Source organism: Myotis nattereri (genome assembly GCF_964212035.1).
Source record: "Myotis nattereri genome assembly, chromosome: 4".
Classification (NCBI taxonomy): Eukaryota; Metazoa; Chordata; class Mammalia; order Chiroptera; family Vespertilionidae; genus Myotis; species Myotis nattereri.
The window spans coordinates 12774255-12792223 of NC_138079.1; the positions used below are offsets into that span (position 1 = coordinate 12774255).

The 17969-nt window shown below is 43.3% G+C and overlaps 1 protein-coding gene across 2 annotated transcripts in view; it reads right to left on the minus strand.

The window, feature by feature from the left end:
* ATPSCKMT (ATP synthase c subunit lysine N-methyltransferase) overlaps window positions 1-17732 on the minus strand; it is a 121642-nt gene extending 103910 nt beyond the window's left edge. Inside the window, exons 1-5 of one of the 2 annotated variants that reach the window (XM_081089418.1) lie at window positions 17702-17732; window positions 12547-12836; window positions 11256-11393; window positions 10033-10083; window positions 2312-2535 (exon numbers count right to left, since the gene is read on the minus strand). In XM_081089418.1, coding sequence (XP_080945544.1) covers window positions 2365-2535; window positions 10033-10083; window positions 11256-11393; window positions 12547-12836; window positions 17702-17720 — 669 coding nt within the window. In that variant the 5' untranslated portion in view covers window positions 17721-17732 and the 3' untranslated portion in view covers window positions 2312-2364. Of the gene's footprint in view, window positions 1-2311; window positions 2536-10032; window positions 10084-11255; window positions 11394-12546; window positions 12837-17701 lie in introns of those variants that run through there. The other variant, XM_081089419.1, reaches the window with a different exon arrangement.
* Between the last annotated feature and the right edge of the window lie 237 nt (window positions 17733-17969).

Consider the following 17969-nt stretch of genomic DNA (forward strand, 5'->3'; position numbering starts at 1 on the left):
AATTATACACAACTCTGAATATAACCTATGCCTCTCCTTCTATCACCAGGAATACGTCGGGCTCTGCCTACCACCCTGTCCTGGCAATGAGCTACAATGCATCCCTCTCCAAGGGTGCCCAGCCAAGTTACAGGGCTGACCACCATGGCAGAGAATTGGTTCTCCATTAGGAAATCAGGGCCTAGTGGAAAAGGAAGAGATGGTGGCAGCCAAAACACTGACAGATGTCCACACTATCCCATCCCCTCACACACAACACACACAGTTGCTTCCTGTACTATCACCCTGCTATTTCTTTGCAAGAACTTCTCACACTCTAACATTCATTCACCTATTTCTTTGTCTCCCCCTTCCAGAATATAAATTCCATAAGATTAGAGGCTTTGTCTGTCCATTCACCATTGAATTGGAAAAGCTGATTACACAGTAGGCACTCAATAACATTTACTGAATGAATTAATTAGTCCCTAGTTGCTTCTCATTTAAATCAAAATTATCAAATTTTTCACATTTTTATCAGTTTAGTAAAAGACACAAACCTTCTCACTTTATCAGATCTCTAAGACAGTTTGGTACTTAGGTTACAAGCTGTATGGCTGGGAGTTCAATTATTTTCTGTGATGAGCAGGGATTAGCTGAGCCATCATTCGATATTAATTTTTCAGATATATGAAACCTGTCTACTCAAATTCAAAGATTTTCCTTAACTTGTCTTTATCTAAATCGGTCAAGTCTCTTCTCATAAATGAGAAATATTAAATAAATGGCTGCTCTCATAAAATAAAGAAGTGACTAACAGAAATAATCTACACCTTCTGTGAATAAGCTTTTCATTAGCATCTAAATTAATAATAAATACTATGTACAGACCAAAGACTTTATGCCATGAGTTTTACAAATTGGGCCTCCTGTTCAGTACATCATTATACCAACTAGAGGCCCGATGCACAAAATTATGCTGCCTCTGCCTCAGCCCCCACCCGCTGCAGCTTTGTCCAGAAGGAAGGACGCCCAGAAGGACGTCCAGTCTAATTAGCATATTACGCTTTTATTATTATAGACTAGAGGCCCAGTGCACAAAAATTTGTGCACTGGTGGGGGGGGGGGATGTCCCTCAGCCCGACCTGTGCCCTCTCACAGTCTGGGACCCCTCGGGAGATAACCACCTGCTGGCTTAGGCCCACTCCCGGGTGGCAGATGGCAGGCCTGATCCTGCGGTGCCTGCCCCGCCTCCCCGGGTCACAGATGGCAGGCCTGGATGGCGGCAGGGTGGGCGGCTGATCACATTGCCCCGCCCCACTGTCCTGGGTTGCACACGGGAGGCCCGGATGGCAGCGGACGGGCAGCGGATTGCACTGTCCTGCCCCGCCTGCAGTATGCAAATTTAGCATCCATCTTTGTTGAGTTAATTTGCATACTCCTGATTGGTTGATGGGCATAGCGAAGGTACGGTCAATTAGCATCTTTGTCTTTTATTAGTGTAGATGACAAGGATACTCAGGAAACCAAGACTGAGAGTCTAAGCCACTGTCCAAGGCCTCCTGCTGAGGGTCCAGCAAGGATCTGAACCCAGGTCCGCTCCCTCCGAAGCTCATGATCATTATTTTACTATTAAATCATTGCCAACCACTCCACTGCATCATGTATCTTTTCTGAACACCCTATTTCATCAACTCTGAGATCTATCAATGGTAGTTGACTAGGTACAATGCTGTCATTACAGCTATAAAACACCATCTGTTGGAAGAAACCTCTCAATTTCAGAAACATTAAAATATGTATACACATACATATACATCTTAGAGTCAATAAAATACAGTCATCTACTAGCCTAGAAACAAAATATTCCTAATAAATATTATAAAATATAAATGTCTCTCTAAATCCCTTATAAAATTAATTTTGTCATGATGTATAAAGAAGAAAGACAAATCTTGAGTACGAGTAAAGTTATAGGAAACTGCAAACATTTACTAATACGTACCTCTTTAAAATTGTTTTCTCTCATCTGTGGCATTAAATCATATTCTTTATCATGTGAAGAGCTATCCATATCTTTCCCACCCATCAACATCTATCACTTATCCATATTTTCACACATCTAAGTGCATGAAAAGCTATAAGCACATTTTTTAAAATATACCATGAAAGGGAACTTTAAATCTACCTGCTATTCTTAACTTGTTTGTTTTCTCTAAAAAGTAAGGGAAGTAACAATAATTTCTCATGCCATGCCAAACAAAAATATACTCTTTGCTAAACACACAGCTATAAGTCTCTATAAAATCAAAGACCACCAACACTACAGAAAAAGACTCTCAATAAATTTTATATTCGAATGACCGACTGGAAATGCATCAATCTTCAGGGCCTCTTCTCACTCCCTTTAAACATACTCATGTCATAAACCCACACAGTGTCTATCCCCTCTCCGGTGACCTGGGCGGGGGTCCAGTGTGGGAAAGGGAACCGGCAAGCGATGACTCTAGCATCACTCTCAAGTTCAAGTTCAAGTTTCTTCTCCAACTGCAGCATCTGTGGAGAACGGCAGTCACTATTGATTCTCAAATGTCCTTTTGTATTTGAGTCCCTGAAAATACCTGTGCAAAAACTTCTAATTGCAATAAAGACCACTTCAGGGCAGAAGTACATTATCAAACAATCCATCAAAAAACAGAAGTCGCATTGACAACAGTTATAAAGACATCTTCTAGTATCAATTATGAAATATGTCATTTTTAGCAGATATGTATCATAGATTTCTCGTTTTCTAACTAAAATCATGATGTGGCAATCATTAAAATGAGAAGTAGATTTAAATTATTTATCTAAACATTTCAATCTACTCTGTCTCAACCATTTAACATATTTTTCCACATTTTTAACAACTTACCATTGACATTGTCTTAGAATTATAATTGGCAATATTTTTTCTTTCTCAATAGCAAAAATGCATCTTAAAATCAATAGCATCTAGATTCAAGGAAATATAGAATGATAAGACTATAAAAATACATACTCTACCAACTTGAAATATAATAGCTTATAGTTTTAAAAATATACTGATAATTGATTTTTTGATAGTCAACATAACAAATAAACTGTAAAATTCTCTTTTCATCTTACGGTACTGCCAATCTACCTGTAGAGAATGCATTTTACTGTTTGCTAAAAATAATAACATTGTAATTATATCAGCAAATTAGCAATCACTTAAAGTTTATCTTCAGGTCCTAAAAACAGATTACCACCTTCACCTCCTGAGAATATTTTTTCACTCTCCTTTTTATTTTGAAATAATTTCAAATTTACAGAGAAGTTGCAAGAAAAATTTGTCACATTTGCTTTACCAGATTTGCCCTCTTCCCCTCTCCATAAACATGTTTTCTAATTGGAGAATAGGTTGCATACAACATGCTCCTTTATTCCTTGACTAGAAGCCCAAAGCACAAAATTCGTGCACAGATGCGATCCTTAGGCCTGGCCAGCCATCGAAGCATGAGCACCTGGCTTGGAAGGGCAGGTTCCAGCTGACCTCTGGGCCCTAGGCAGGCCCTAGGCAGCACCTGGGTCCTGGGGCCCCCCCACACGCCCCGCCTCCACCTGAGTCACGGCGCCTGAGTTCACAGGCAGAGATGCGGTGAGCGCAGCGTGGGCCTCTGGGCTGCCCAGTGGTGCCACACGAAGCTGGGCGGGCAGCGCACTCTCTCCCAGTCGGCCTCCCTGACCAGCTCCTGCATGAACCCATGGGGAACCCACCCAGCCCCTGCGGTCCCAGCAGCTGCGGCCCAGCTCACCAGAAGACACCACACGGGTGCGGGGCGCCCGGCACCTGAGCGCAGGGGCTTCCCGGAGCAAGCCCTGGCATCCCAAAGGAGGGTAGCAGGGGGAGTGAGAGAGAGCTCAGCAGACACCCCACATTCTCACTGTACCTTTGTCCCCATCACCTTTGCCCCCAGGTAGCCGGCGAGAGGTCGCAGCGCATTGCTGACGCCCGCCATGTTCCGCACCACACCCTGATGGTCAGTGCACATTACAGTGAGCGGTCAAACTCCTAGTCGAGGGGACAATTTGCATATTAGGCTTTTATTATATAGGATAGTACAATGTTTTCTAAGAAAATATTTTCTAAAAAATACCCCCCGGCATAGGTACCACGTTCAGAAAATTTAGCATTATACTCCAATAAAATAATTCCAATAGTAACATTCCAATTTTGTCAAATGTCTCAACTTGGACTTTCCCCCAGTTTGGGATTCCACATTGCATTTAGCTGTAATGTTTCTTTGTCTCTTTTATTTATTTATTTAAATATATTTTTATTGATTTCAGAGAGGAAGAGAGATAGAAACATCAATGATGAGAGAATAATTGATCGGCTGCCTCATGCACGCCCCCTACTGGGGATCAAGCCTGCAACCTGGGCATGTGCCCTTGACCAGAATTGAACCTGGGACCCTTCAGTCCACAGGCCAACACTCTATCCACTGAGCCAAACCGGCTAGGGCTCCTTGTCTCTTTTAATCTGAACAGCCCCTCCATGTTTCTTTGCATCTCATGACAATAACATCCTTTACACCAGGGGTCCTCAAACTTTTTAAACAGGGGGCCAGTTCACTGTCCCTCAGACCGTTGGAGGGCCGGACTATAGTTTAAAAAAAAACTATGAACAAATTCCTATGCACACTGCACATATCTTATTTTGAAGTAAAAAACAGAACGAGAACAAATGCAATATCTGTATTTGCATGTGGCCCGCGGGCCGTAGTTTGAGGACCCCTGCTTTACAACATGGGCCAGTTATTTTCCCAGGGCCTCCAAGTTCCTCTGACGTTTGCTCGTGATGACTCAGCCTGGGAGTGCTTGGCAATGACCCATAAGTGGGGCTGTGAACATCTCAGGGCCCCACAGTCAGATGAGATGCCCAGGGGGTCCTCCTGCTTTGAGGGTGGTGGTCACCACTCAGTTGAGATGGTATCTGGTGTCTCCAGAGTGTGGTCACCACTTTGCCTTTATAATGAATAATTTGTGGGGAAATACCTTGAGCGGACGTACATACCCTATTATTCATCAAGGTGACCCCCCACAAGATGTACTATTCACTGATGATTCTGGCCTGAGTCAACGTTTGCTATAATGGTTGCAAAGTATGGATTTGCTAATCCCATCATTTCTTCTAGATGAAATTGTACTTTCTACTGCAAGAAACAACTTTCCCTTCTCTCTTTCTACCTAGCTCACTATCACTGTAGGATGAACCAGATTACTTCATTCAATGGGTGATAATCCACTACCATCCCATTTATGCTAGTGCTCAAATCATCCCAGGTTGGCTGCTCTTTCCTTTGGACATGCCCCCATCAAATATCTTGAGCACTTCCTTACATTCGGGCTCAACAAAAATGTGCTGAGCCCTGGCCTTTTGTATCTTCCCTTCCTCAGCCCCGGGATCAGCCATTTCTCAAACATTCCTGGTTCCTCTGAGTGGGAAATGGTATTTAGAAATCAAGTTCTAAAGTAAGTAGAGACAAAAAAATTGACAGTACTTCTACGAAGGTTTTATACCTTTAAGAAGTAGCTTGGAAAAACTCCTCTACATGATGTACTAGTATGGCTACGTGAGCCAGAATTTAATTCTTCATTAGCATCAATACCAAGATAACAAAGAATAAGTTCCATTAAGGATGAAATATTTCTATTCTTTTAACAGCCAGGAAAAGATGAGTTTATAAAAAAAAAAAAAAAAAAAGTTTTGTTCCTTGAGGGAAAAATTAAATAAGCAAAGAATCTTTTTCCAAAATATCAGGGGTTTCTTATGGTAATTTTGTTCATAAAAAGGATAATTGTAAATGTATTCGCATTATCATTATTCTTTTCTCTTTTATTTCCAAATGTCATATGCTAAGTCAAGATAAACCTAAAAATGAAAGGGAGCTATTTCAATCATAAGAAATTAACTGACTAAATTACACATAAATATGCAACAAATCAGGGTCTTGATATCACACACAAAAAGAAGCTGTGATATGTCATGTATGTCTAATGGAATTCAAACTTATTCATACAATTATAGGTTTCAAAGTGACACGAACTCATCATATTCTATTCTAATTACATCTTCAAAACTTTAAACATAAATTGAAACCAGCGCAAAGGCATATCAGACAAATTAGCATGGCCACAGGCAGCTAGGAACCCCTTCATCACCCCTCTTCCCTAAGGCACTGGCTTCACTTGCCTTCCAGGTAACAGCCCTGCCCACCCTCACTTCCAACCTCCCAGCCCCTGCTCTCCAATCCTTTGCTGAGCGCCCCTCATCAGTCAGAGGCCAGGGCTCAGGCCTTGGAGGGCTCTTCCCCTTCATGAGTGACCTCAGCCACTCCTCTGCTTCAACTCCCTCTGGGCGCTGGTGCCTAAAAACCTGATCTCCAGCCCTCTCTCCTGAGCCGCGGACCCCTCTATCCACCACTACCAACCTGAAATTCCCACACACATCTCACACATCACATGCCAGCCGGAATTCCTGATCTTCCAAGCCACTCCTCCTGCACTTTTCCCAGCTCACTAATGGCAACTTCCAGTTGCTCAGGCCAAACACCTGGGAGCCGACCTTGACTGCTCTTTCTCACCCAGGGCAGCCTGTGATCCTTTTCAGCCCCAGTCCACTTCGATCCTCCATGCCTCTGCTCAAACCCACGACCACTACCGCCTTACAAGGGCCCAGGGTCCTTCCCATCCCAGCTCTACTTTTTCTGACCTCACCTCTCCCCAGCTCCCCTCACTCACCCTGCCCCTGCCACACCCGCCTCCCTGAAGCTCCTGAAACCCAACAGGCACACACATCCCTTCCTTAAAGCTTCCTTAAAGTGGCTGTTCCTGTTTGAAATGCTATTCCCTTCTTCCGGACAGACACACAGCTCCCACGCTCACCTCCAATATCCCCCTTTTCAGCAACACTGTCTCTGCCCCATCCCTCTCCTGCTTTAGCTTGCCCCACAGCACATATCCCCTCTCTTGCTCGATATATTTTATATAAGCATCCCGATCTCTGCCTCCCCACTAGCATATTAGCACCTGGGGCAGGGATGTGTTTCTCCTTTATTCACTAAGGTATTCCAAGTGGGCCCTGAATAAATATTGGTCAAATAAATGAATGAAGAATAAATAATTCAATCATGAATGGTTTTTCTTCATCAGAACATGCTGATAAAATTTTCATTCATCAATTCAAAACAGGATTCACAACTAAAATTAAATTAGTCATTCTTTGAAGTTATGAAATTGAATAGCCCACTGGAGGAAGTGTACTTAATGGGTATTTATACCATATTTATTCATTCATTTAACAAATACTTCCGGTGGGGTGATTGCCCTCTGCTGGGTGCTGCCATGCTGGAGGTCCAGCAGCGAAGACAAGCCAGCCTTCATTCTCGAGCTGGTAGTACAGTGCCCACTGCAAACGCTGCCAACACCATCACATGGGAAATGTGCAATGACTCACGTAAGGAGAGGGGAACAGGCACTACGAGTGAAAAACAGAGGACACTGGAGCTTGTGCCATGGGGCCATCAGGGACCATTCTCAGTGGAAAAGCCACTGGACCATGAGTGGTCAACAGGTGTTCACCAACTAGGCCCTGAGCTGGGGGACTGGAATCAGAGGAAGGACACAGCCCCACACACAGCAAAGCCCAGGGCCTGAGAGGAAAACGGGCTTGACACAGGCAGCTGAGGGAAGCAGGGGCCACTCAAGCCAGGCCTCGGGGCCATGCGGAGGGTTTAGGCCTTATCCTCACCGCTTTTAAGCAGCAGGAAGCCACAGAAGGGTTTTAAACAAGGACACACATGATCTGTTCCACATTTTCAAAAGATTCTCTTGGTGGATAAGCTAGTCTTAAATGTGGGAATTTACAACCTACTACAGGATTTACCAGGTCCAGTGGGATTCCTCACTCCCATAATTCAGACACACACCAGTGTTGAAATGTTAGGGCACCGCTAATTTCGAGCTACGACTGCAAAGAGCTGTTGGGAATAATCAGTTCGCTATCAGAAGCAAGGTGAGGATTTATAATGCTAGGGTTTCTATTTCTGAAGTTCCCTAAGGGTCCTCCTGGCTCCCTCATGACCTGTGTGTGCTTCAGCTGCCCCGGGAAACATTTCATGCCACACTGGCTGCGCCGAGCCACCAGGGCATGACCAGAATACTGACCAGTGCTCAGGGAAGGGAAATGCATTTTAATAGAAGAGTGAATGATAAGGCCCAGATAGATAAAAGGACTTTTCAGGACTCACAGGACTCACCTCACTGAGGGCAGACCTGGCCCCTGGATCCCCAGCCAACGCTCTCCCTCCCCGCTCACATCCTCCACGTAAGCAAAGTTTGATAATGGCGGAAAGCGGGGCCCTCCACTCCTGAAATTGGGCTTCCAGGCCAACAGATGCCACCTGGGCCCTCTGCACCTGTGACTGCTCCACCTGCATGAGAACCTGCTAGGTGGCTGAGTCTGCCATTCCAGGAGTGTGGGCGCTGCCTGCATTTCAGCTGCTCCCAATTTTTTTGGCAACAGTGCAATACTACAAGTTCCTTACTTAAGAATGTCTCTGTGTACAGAAAGGACAATAATTGCAGAAGCATCCATCAAAATAATAGGACTCTTATTTCCTCTGGGTGAACAGCTCCAAAAACTGACCATACTTCAAATAAGTCAGAGAAGCTCAAGGAGTCGGACCCCACAGTTTATGTGGCGACAGTGACTACCAAAGGCCACTGCTGCCCCCCACAGGGACACAGCGGCTGTGGCTTCATAAGTCCACATCTCAGGCCATCATCCAGCCTCTCCACACTGCGTGGAAGCCGAATAAATATCAATTTCTATTTTTGGAAAGCTTGGATTTCAAATTAAAGTTATTTGCCTCCAAATGCTAATTATTCTGACGGAATAATTAGTAAATATCAAATTCCATAGCAATCCTATGGTCCTGAGTAGTTTTTGGTTTGCTTTGTTTTTAATGGCCAAGGATCATACCCTCTACCTCTTTTCATTTCTATAACAAACCTGTAGACACCCAGGTTTCAGCTATATGTAGGCTTGCCGAAAATTACAAACATATAGAATTCTGTTACTTTCAAGAATATATAACAAAACCCTTCTAAATTGACTTGCAAAAATAAAAGAAAATGGCAAAAAAAAAAAAAGAAAAGAAAAGAAAATGGCATTGCACTGAAGAGTCTAGTGGTGAGGATAAATTTCTTAAGCATTAAAACTTCTTGTACAACAACTAAGATGTGAATTAAAAAAAAAAAAAAAAAACACCAAAAGAAAAAAAATTTTCCCGTTCTTTTAACTGAAAACCATATCAGTTTTATAGTGTATTTCAGGAAACATCCAATTTCGCCAAGACTATTATGGCTACAATTACAGACTTTGAAAAGTGAACCGGGATTTCTTTCCATGGTCTGTAAACCAACAATTACAACAAACGCATCCCATTCTGGTCATCTTTCCAAAGGCTAAATTTAGGACCACTTTCAGTGCAATGCTGCGGTACTTTCACTTTGGAAAGTAGATAATCAAAGCTCAGAACGAATCAGTCATCTGAGGTCAATTAAAACTAGTCAGCGCTCATCTGCCCTGAAAATCGTCTGAGTGCAAAATCAGAGGGGTGATCAATTCAAAGGGAACATCCCATTAACTTTCCCGAGTGATTTCAGCTGGATGGAAGTGAGCGATCGTGAAAATCTCCAGCCACATTAGACACTGCGCGCTCATAAAGCAGTTTTCAGACTGGAATTTTTAGGGCTTAGATGGATAATTGAGATTTTATCGGAAGCAAGAGTTTAAAGATAACACTGAATCTTTGATGATTAACCTTTTACCAATAAACTGAAACCCCGTGTCCCCTCAGACTACCTGGGAGGCAGTCATCTTGCATTTGGGTGAGCAGGCCATAGAGAGGTGGTCTGTCACAGCTGTAAGGGCCTTCATGACCTAAAACAAAACATACAAGGGACTGGAGAGGGCATACTCACCATCTGAGGCACCCCAAAAATAACGACATTTGAGTACTGCGAAAAAGTAACCTAAAAGAGAGGAAACGATTCATAGATTAATTTTTAAAAGCCAAACACCCAGCTTAACTTTTGTTTCCAGATGAGTAGCAACTTTACATTTCACCAAATAATAGGTTTTCACAGAGTGGCCCCTTTTAGATTTCACAAAGGAAAAAATACCATGTGCACACGTTTGTGCATTTTAGTTCAATCCATCAGCTTTCCAAATGCTTCCCCATAAGTCATCTCATCCTCACAGCAACTCCACGAAGGGCCTGCCCCAGGGGTCATCTGTCATCCGTCAGAAACACCAATGACTCACCAATGACCAGCTGGTGGCTGAGCCAGCTGGCCCTGGGCCATCTGTGGCCCTGGTCCACACTTTCCTACTCTACTCTACACCAAAGTAGCTTTGCAAGAACTCAAGGGATCTCAGACTACTGGTTTTTTATGTTGAACCATCCTTAAAATTCTAGTCCCAATCCTCTTCTCTAAAATACTAAGTAAAAAATGCAATAAAGTGGTCTTTAGTTGAAAAGCTAGAGGGAAAAGTGCTTTGCCAGTCAAAATTCTTATTGCCCTATAAAAGTCTTATTTACTCTACCGAGAGATCATTTATGTATATATGGTATAAAAAATGCAAGCAAAAACTCAAGTAAATTTTTATAGGCTACTGATGACACCATTACAAAGGAAAATTCTTATTCAAGAAAAAGCATTTTATGGAGCATTCCTAAAGCAAAATTACAGGGCAATTTTTTTAGAGTACAAATAAACTTTGAAGTATCTTGCACTTTATGAAGACCAGGATGGTCCATAGCAGCACAGTTGGTAGATTCTTTCTTTTCTTTGCACCTGTCTCTGCCTCTCTACACACACACACACAACATACACATACACACACAACATACACACACACACGAAAGTCTCTCATTTACCAAGAACAATATTAATCAGTGAGTGCCTATGTTACAATTTATAAGATTTCCAAATGAGATTTTAAAAATCTTAAACCTTAAGCTTATACTCTAAAGTAGTCAATTTGCAAACCTATCCATTTATAAGGTGTTCATATTTCATTATGCTAAAGTACACCTGTATTTTATTTCTTTTTCTTTTATACATTTTTCAGTTTGCAATAGTAATTATGAATTAGAAAGTTTCGGTTTGAGTTTCCTAGTACTGCTCTCTGCCTTACATACCTTCCACAAATCTGAAATATGAAATTTGGCCAAGTGCTGTACCCCTTCTCGCCATGCACGGTATCTGGAGTACCAAACTAGCCATGGGTTTAATTCATAGCCAACAGCTGTGAATCCTTCCTTTGCTGCTGCTATCACCTGCAGAAAGAGGCCGGTATTTATTCAAGATAAAAAGAAAAACATCCCGTGGACACGGACAATAGGGAGGTAAAGACCTGAGGGAATGGGAAGGGGCTGGACAGAGGTGGGTAGAGAGGGGGATGGGAAATGGGAGACAGTGTAATACTGTCAAATAAAAATACATACATTATAAAAACAAATAAAAAAGAAAAGCAACTTACCTGGGAAAATGATATGAATATTTCCTATTTATGGTCTATAATCATAAAAAACCAATCAAAAGGCACCTCCTTTGTTCAAGACACCATTTAAAGACACACCATTTTCTGAGAAACCAAAAAGATACTATTCGCACATGCAAAGCATTCAAACCTGGATTTTAAAATGTCCTCCTGATTAACATATATATCTCATTTCTTACAAACACAAGGCACTTTCTAACCTCTTACTGCTTATTCCTGGTCACCACGATGAAACTGCAGGGCCTACGTGGTCAGGGGCTAGCGAAAGCATCATGGCCTGCTCGTCTCCACACTAAATGTTTCCAGAAGACCAGCCTTGACTACTACTACCTCACTTTTCAGCTCATCATTGTCCATGGAGGAACTTGATTTGGGACACCTGTTTGCCAATCAGTGGCCTTGAGTAAGTTAAACAGCTTCCCATGGGGGTGGAGGGGTGGAAGGATGAAGGGGTGGAGGGGGGAGATTGAGGTCACTAAAAGGCTGATCTTTCCCTTTCAAAAAGTGGGGGTTATTGTAACTCTATGTTACCCCATAAGAACTATACACGTGTAAGTATAGATAAGTGTAGAAGCAAACATTTATAGTGCAAAATGTAAAACAGTGAAACTCCATGCTTCTTCTAGTTATGCCACCTCTATTGGCCCATTTCTTAACAGGCACTTTCATAATTACCAATTATTGGTTATTTTTTACTTGGCATATCTACAGAGCACTTTCTCCTTTAAAAAAAAAAAATTAAACCTGAGAAAATTACATTCCAAATTCATGCTGGAGGGTTTGATAGTTCAGCCAAACAAACACAAAATGAAACGACCACTTTACTAAAATGTCAGGTTTAGCAAGTTTTGCATAAACCTCATAAGAAATGTGAAAGAGAATATTAACAATTCTGACGCCAAACCTTAAAACATCTTAGCATAACTCACAATCCGACCATCGCCACTGCCAATGTCCACCAGAGGTCCTCTTCTGCTTTGCAACATTTTCACAACATTTTCGATCTGCTTTGTAGTTGCGGGTACAAAAGGCAAGCAAATTTTTCGGAGGGCCGGTGTTATAAATGGAGTGGCCACAGCATACACAGCCACCAGTGTCCCACCAACAATCCCAGTAATTAAGAAGCCCCAACTGTTCTTCTTCAAACCATTGGCTTCAAGACTTGTAGGAAGAACATATCCTGGCTGACCTTCTTCTTTAAGTGTTTCCAGGGGTGTACCTAGATGGAGAGCAAGCAGTAAGTGATGAGCAAGCAGTAGCTGCTATTATTATTCTCAATACCATCATGGGGGAGAGGGGGATCAGTAATTTTTAACAACTTTCTTGAGATATAGTTCATCTATATATATAAAAGGCTAAGTATCTGCCCTTCCCTCCGACTGGTAGCTATGACACACACTGACCACCAGGGGGTAGACGCTCAATGCAGGAGCTGCCATGATGCACACTGGCCATTTAAAAATAAACAGCACCGTGGACCTGGCACTGACAAACCAACACTCAGCTTCCCCGAAGTGGGGCACAGGCTCTGCCACCACCCCAGAGTGACATTCCACCAAATTGCAGCCAATGCTGCCAAGACCCCATGGTGCAAAATGCGGCCCACAGCCCAGCCCAACCTGGGAATGGTCGCTGTGGGCACCAGGTAATGATGTCACATAGCAACCTCCAGCTTCCTCTCCCTAGCGACTAGCCTCCTTGGAGTTTCTTTAGCCCAAGACCCCGACTTGCTTTATAGCCAGGTGCAAACATTTTATAGTTTGACCAAATGTTTGTGAAGCATTTTCATGTGCCTCATCTCATTTGGTCCTCACAGAAGTCCTGGAGTAGGTAGATAGGAGACTCTGTAGAATCCTATTTTCTTTTCATTAGCTGGAAAACAGAGATTTAGAAAGTTTAGAAACTTGACCCAACTGAAAAGAAGTAAGAAATGGTGGAACTTGAAAATGACTTCAGGTTTTCTCACTGTGCAGAATATAGTCAAACACTGCTGTAGTTAAAAATTTTACCCTTTGTTCTCCCTGCTGATCTACAATAATAATCTGATAATAATCTGCTTCGTGTTGATATTTACTGCTGTGCTGCTGACAATTACCTGAAAGAGAAGTTGGGGTGCTTCACTGGGCTGGAAAAAGTTTAGCTAAATCAGAAAGCAGGTCTAATTAAGCAAGTTTGTTCTATATCTATAAAAGGCTAAGTTGACTCACACATGCACAATACATATAAAGCTCTTGCTGGCGCCAATTGCATGCGTGTGTTTTGATCTGTCATTGTTGATCATGAATTTAGTTGGCACTTCTATTATAGAGAAAGGGTGAATAGTGATATTAAAATATTTTTTCTAATTAATTTCCTTTCAATGTGCACGAATCCGTGCATGGGGACACTAGTATACCATATAATTTAATGTGTACAATTCAAAGATTTTCAGTGTATTTATAGATATGTCACAGTCAATTTTAGAACATTTTCAATGCCTCAAGAAACCCCTTAACCTTTAATCACCACCCCTCTATCCTCCCCCTCACTCCCTAGCCCTAAGAAACCACTAATCTACTTTCTGTCTCTAGAGTCCTATTCTGGGCTTTCATAGGCGTGAAATCATATAGTGTGTGGTCTTTTGTGACGGGCCTCTTTCACTTAGCATGTTTTTAAGATTCATCTAGGTTCTACCATGTATCAGCACTTTATTCCTTTTTATAGACAAACTAGGCCTGGCCTGCACCCTCTCGCAATCCGGGACCCCTTGGGGTAAGTCGGACTGCCAGTTTCGGCCCAATCCCCACAGGCCAGGCCGAGGGACCACACCGGTGCACGAATCCATGCACCGGGCCTCTAGTATGTATATAAAATTCTTCCCGCCCTACCCCCAACCCCCTTCCCTTGTATGTATAGACTAAGACTACATTTTGCTTATCCATTTGTCCATTAATGGACAGTTTCTCTAGTCAGCATAAGCCAGAAGACAGTCCATTAGACAACCCAAGTTCTAATTCACCTGTGTAGATTTATACCCTTCAATTTAATTAGCAAAAGATATAAAGAGCTCCAGTTGAGACATACACGGGCAGGTTGTTAAGAGATGCTATAAGATGTAGAAAATGCTGTGGGAAAATAGGGGAAGGTGGAGGAAAGATCGATTCCAATGATGGAACCGGAAGATGTTGACAGAGAGAATTCGAGCGGTGCATGAGGCTGATGGAAAAAGGATATTAGCAAGAGAAGGAAGCCTCGGAACTAAGGCATAAAAGTGGGGAGCCATTGGCTAGGAGTGGCAGATAGCATGGGAAGGCAAACGTGAGACCTTGACGGCAGGCTAAATGTGTGTTTTACTCTTGTGGCCTGGGATGAAAGTTTTTTAGCAAAGTCACTACACTATCTGTGTCTTTAAGAAAGGCAACAACGGCAGCAGTGTATCTCTTGATGAACTCACTGAATTTCCTGTCACAAGTTTTTGCGCCTACGAGTCTATTAATAGAAACTTGTATGAGTTTTTGAAGTTACTGTGTAAATCCAATATATAGCTACACTGTTACTTCCACTCAAAAAATATTTTTACTTTTATCAGTGAAAACAGTCCCTGAAGATTCAAAACAAAAATCAAGATCATCTCTACAAATTTCAGGTCCTTTCAATGGAACATGTTTAGTCCTAAGATTACTTATTATGATATAAATAGATGACAAAGACTTCTACACTCAGCCATTCCATTAGATAAGAGCTATGGTGGCCACTGGCTGTTTTTGTTGAGCACTTGGAGGGAATCAGTCCTTGAAAGTAAAGAATTCGCCCAGCCGGCGTGGCTCAGGGGTTGAACACTGACCTGGGGAGGTCACGATTCAGTCAGGGCACATGCCCGGATGCAGACTCAATCCCTGTGCAGGGCGTGCAGGGGGCAGTCAATCAATGATTCTCTCTCATTGTTGATGTTTCTCTCTCCCTCTCCCTACCTATCTAAATCAACTAAAAATATTTTTTTAAAATGGCAATCTCCAGATGAGCCGAAGAGATAAAACATTTTTTTAAAAAAAGAAGAAAGTAACGATCTCAAAGAGATGAACTTCGGTGTCCCCACACTTGCCTAGTTACTGATTTCTGATAATGAGTGAAAAAAATGTCCAGGGACAGATCTGGGTCACTTAACGGTAGAGGTAGTGACTTACATGCACAAAGAAAAAGGTAGACAGGGTTCTCATCTAAGTTCAAGCAAAAGGGAAAGGGCCAGAAAACAAGGACAAGCCTGTTTGGAATTGTGATTTGCCACATGTGTTTAAACTGGAGTTTATATTTTAATGTCACAGTATTTGAGGCCTGTTGTATACTTACATTCACATACCAGTTGAAAAACTATAGCATATACTTCATGTCCCTCTAACATATTTTTTTGGTCCTTAAGAAGCCTTTCTTATACTGCTTTAACGTCATTTGTATCCTTCGGTTATACAGCACCTAATGATACAAGGAAAAACCTCTTTTCCCCCAATGTTTTAACAGGAAATAGGAATTGCAGAATTCACCATTTTGAATAAAAAAATGTTTTGTCTTGGCCAAGTTAAAGGGAACTGAGACCTGACTCCAAAAATCTAAAATGCCCTTGGATCATCACTGTCTTGAGAATACGTGAGCCATGCATTAGGGGAGGTTAAATGATCGCCAACCCTCCAGTGACAAAGCCAGTTCTCCACTTTCAGGCTAGGATTACTCATGTATAACTAGCTCATTCATTAATTTCAGCATCTGAGTATCTGATAAAGACTAGGACTCATACAACAGGGGTAAGTCCGTGTTCTTTGGCAGTTGGGGTGCAGGGAGGCTGGAACCCCGTAACAAATGGTCCATAACATACACTGAGTGGCCAGATTATTATGACCACCCCGTCAGTACTTCGTTGGGCCACCTTTTGCCTTCAATACTGCGGCGATTCTTCTTGGCATTGACTCCACGAGATGCTGAAAGGGGATGCAAGGAATCTGACACCATGCCTGATGAATAGCACTGTCCAGTTCTGTGAGAGTTGACGGTTGTGGAACCAGCTGCCTGATGGCTCTTTCAGCTTTGTCCCATAAGTGCTCAATTGGATTGAGATCTGGTGATTGTGGGGGCCACCTAAGCAAGGTGAAGCCTCCCTCATGTTCTTGAAACCACTCCTGCACAATCCGAGCACCGTCGCGTGGCGCATTGTCTTGTTGGAAGAAGCCATCTCCACTGGGATACGCCATCAACACGATAGGATGAACCTGATCAGCAACGATACTTAGGCATGTTGTGCTATTCAGACGTTTATACTGATCTGGCCCTCTAGCAACTTCAGCGCGAAATTATAGCTAATTTGCCTACAAACGTCAGGTGGTCATAATAATCTGGCCACTCAGTGTATTTAGCCATGACCAGTGCTCTAAAGAGACCGCAGTGTAAGGGATGCAGAGGACCGGGTACCACTTAGCTAGGGCTGCCAGGAGAGCGCTTTCCGAGGCAGCAGCCGCAGGGCTTCCGAGCGGGACCCTGAGCGCAAGGCTGTGCCATTTTGCTTACTAGCCAGTTGTGTGACGTAGGGCAAGTCACTGGCCCATTTTCACAAAACGGGCAAACACTCAAGCAGAGCTTGCTAAGATCCAGGCACTGTTCTCCCCGAGTCCGTGTAGCAGCTGTGTAAGGTAGGTACTACAATGTTACTGCCATTTTTGCAGACAAGGAAACTGAGGCAGAGAGCGGATTAAAATTACTGCCCCAGAGACACAGCCAGTCTAAAGGCAGGACTGCGATTCCCAGCCAGACAGTGTGACCCCAGTACCGCTGTCACATTAAGATCGTGCCCAGCACTGCGTGACTTATTCGCCTTAAGGCGCGGGGGGACAGTTCCTGGCAGCTAGATACCAGCAAAGGCACCCGCAGCCCCGGCTCCCGGGCAGGCCCCGAAGGAAGGAGGGACACGGAGGGCCTGATTGGAAACTGTGCCCCCAACAACAGCTGCTCCCACTGCCGCGGTGCTGGGGGGAGGAGACCCCCGCGACCGACCATGAGCCCCACCGCGCGCCTGCATCTACGCCAGCTCCCAAGGAGCCCGCCAAGCCCGGCCAACCTCACCTCCTCCTCCTCCTTCCATCGCGAGATTTCCGGCAGTGAAGCAAAAAACCCGGAAGTGGATTATACCATCTTGAAGTCGGGGTAGGAGGGAGGGAGGGGAAAAATGCTCTAAGTAAATGGGTTCCTTTTTGGGGTCCACCACCAGAAACTCTCCGTTGTATAACTTCACGAAATTACTAATTTCTGCCTACTCTCGACTTGTGGGTTCCCAAGTTCCCGTCTGTGACATCGGACCTCCCCCCCACAGCTTCCCAGATGATAGACATTT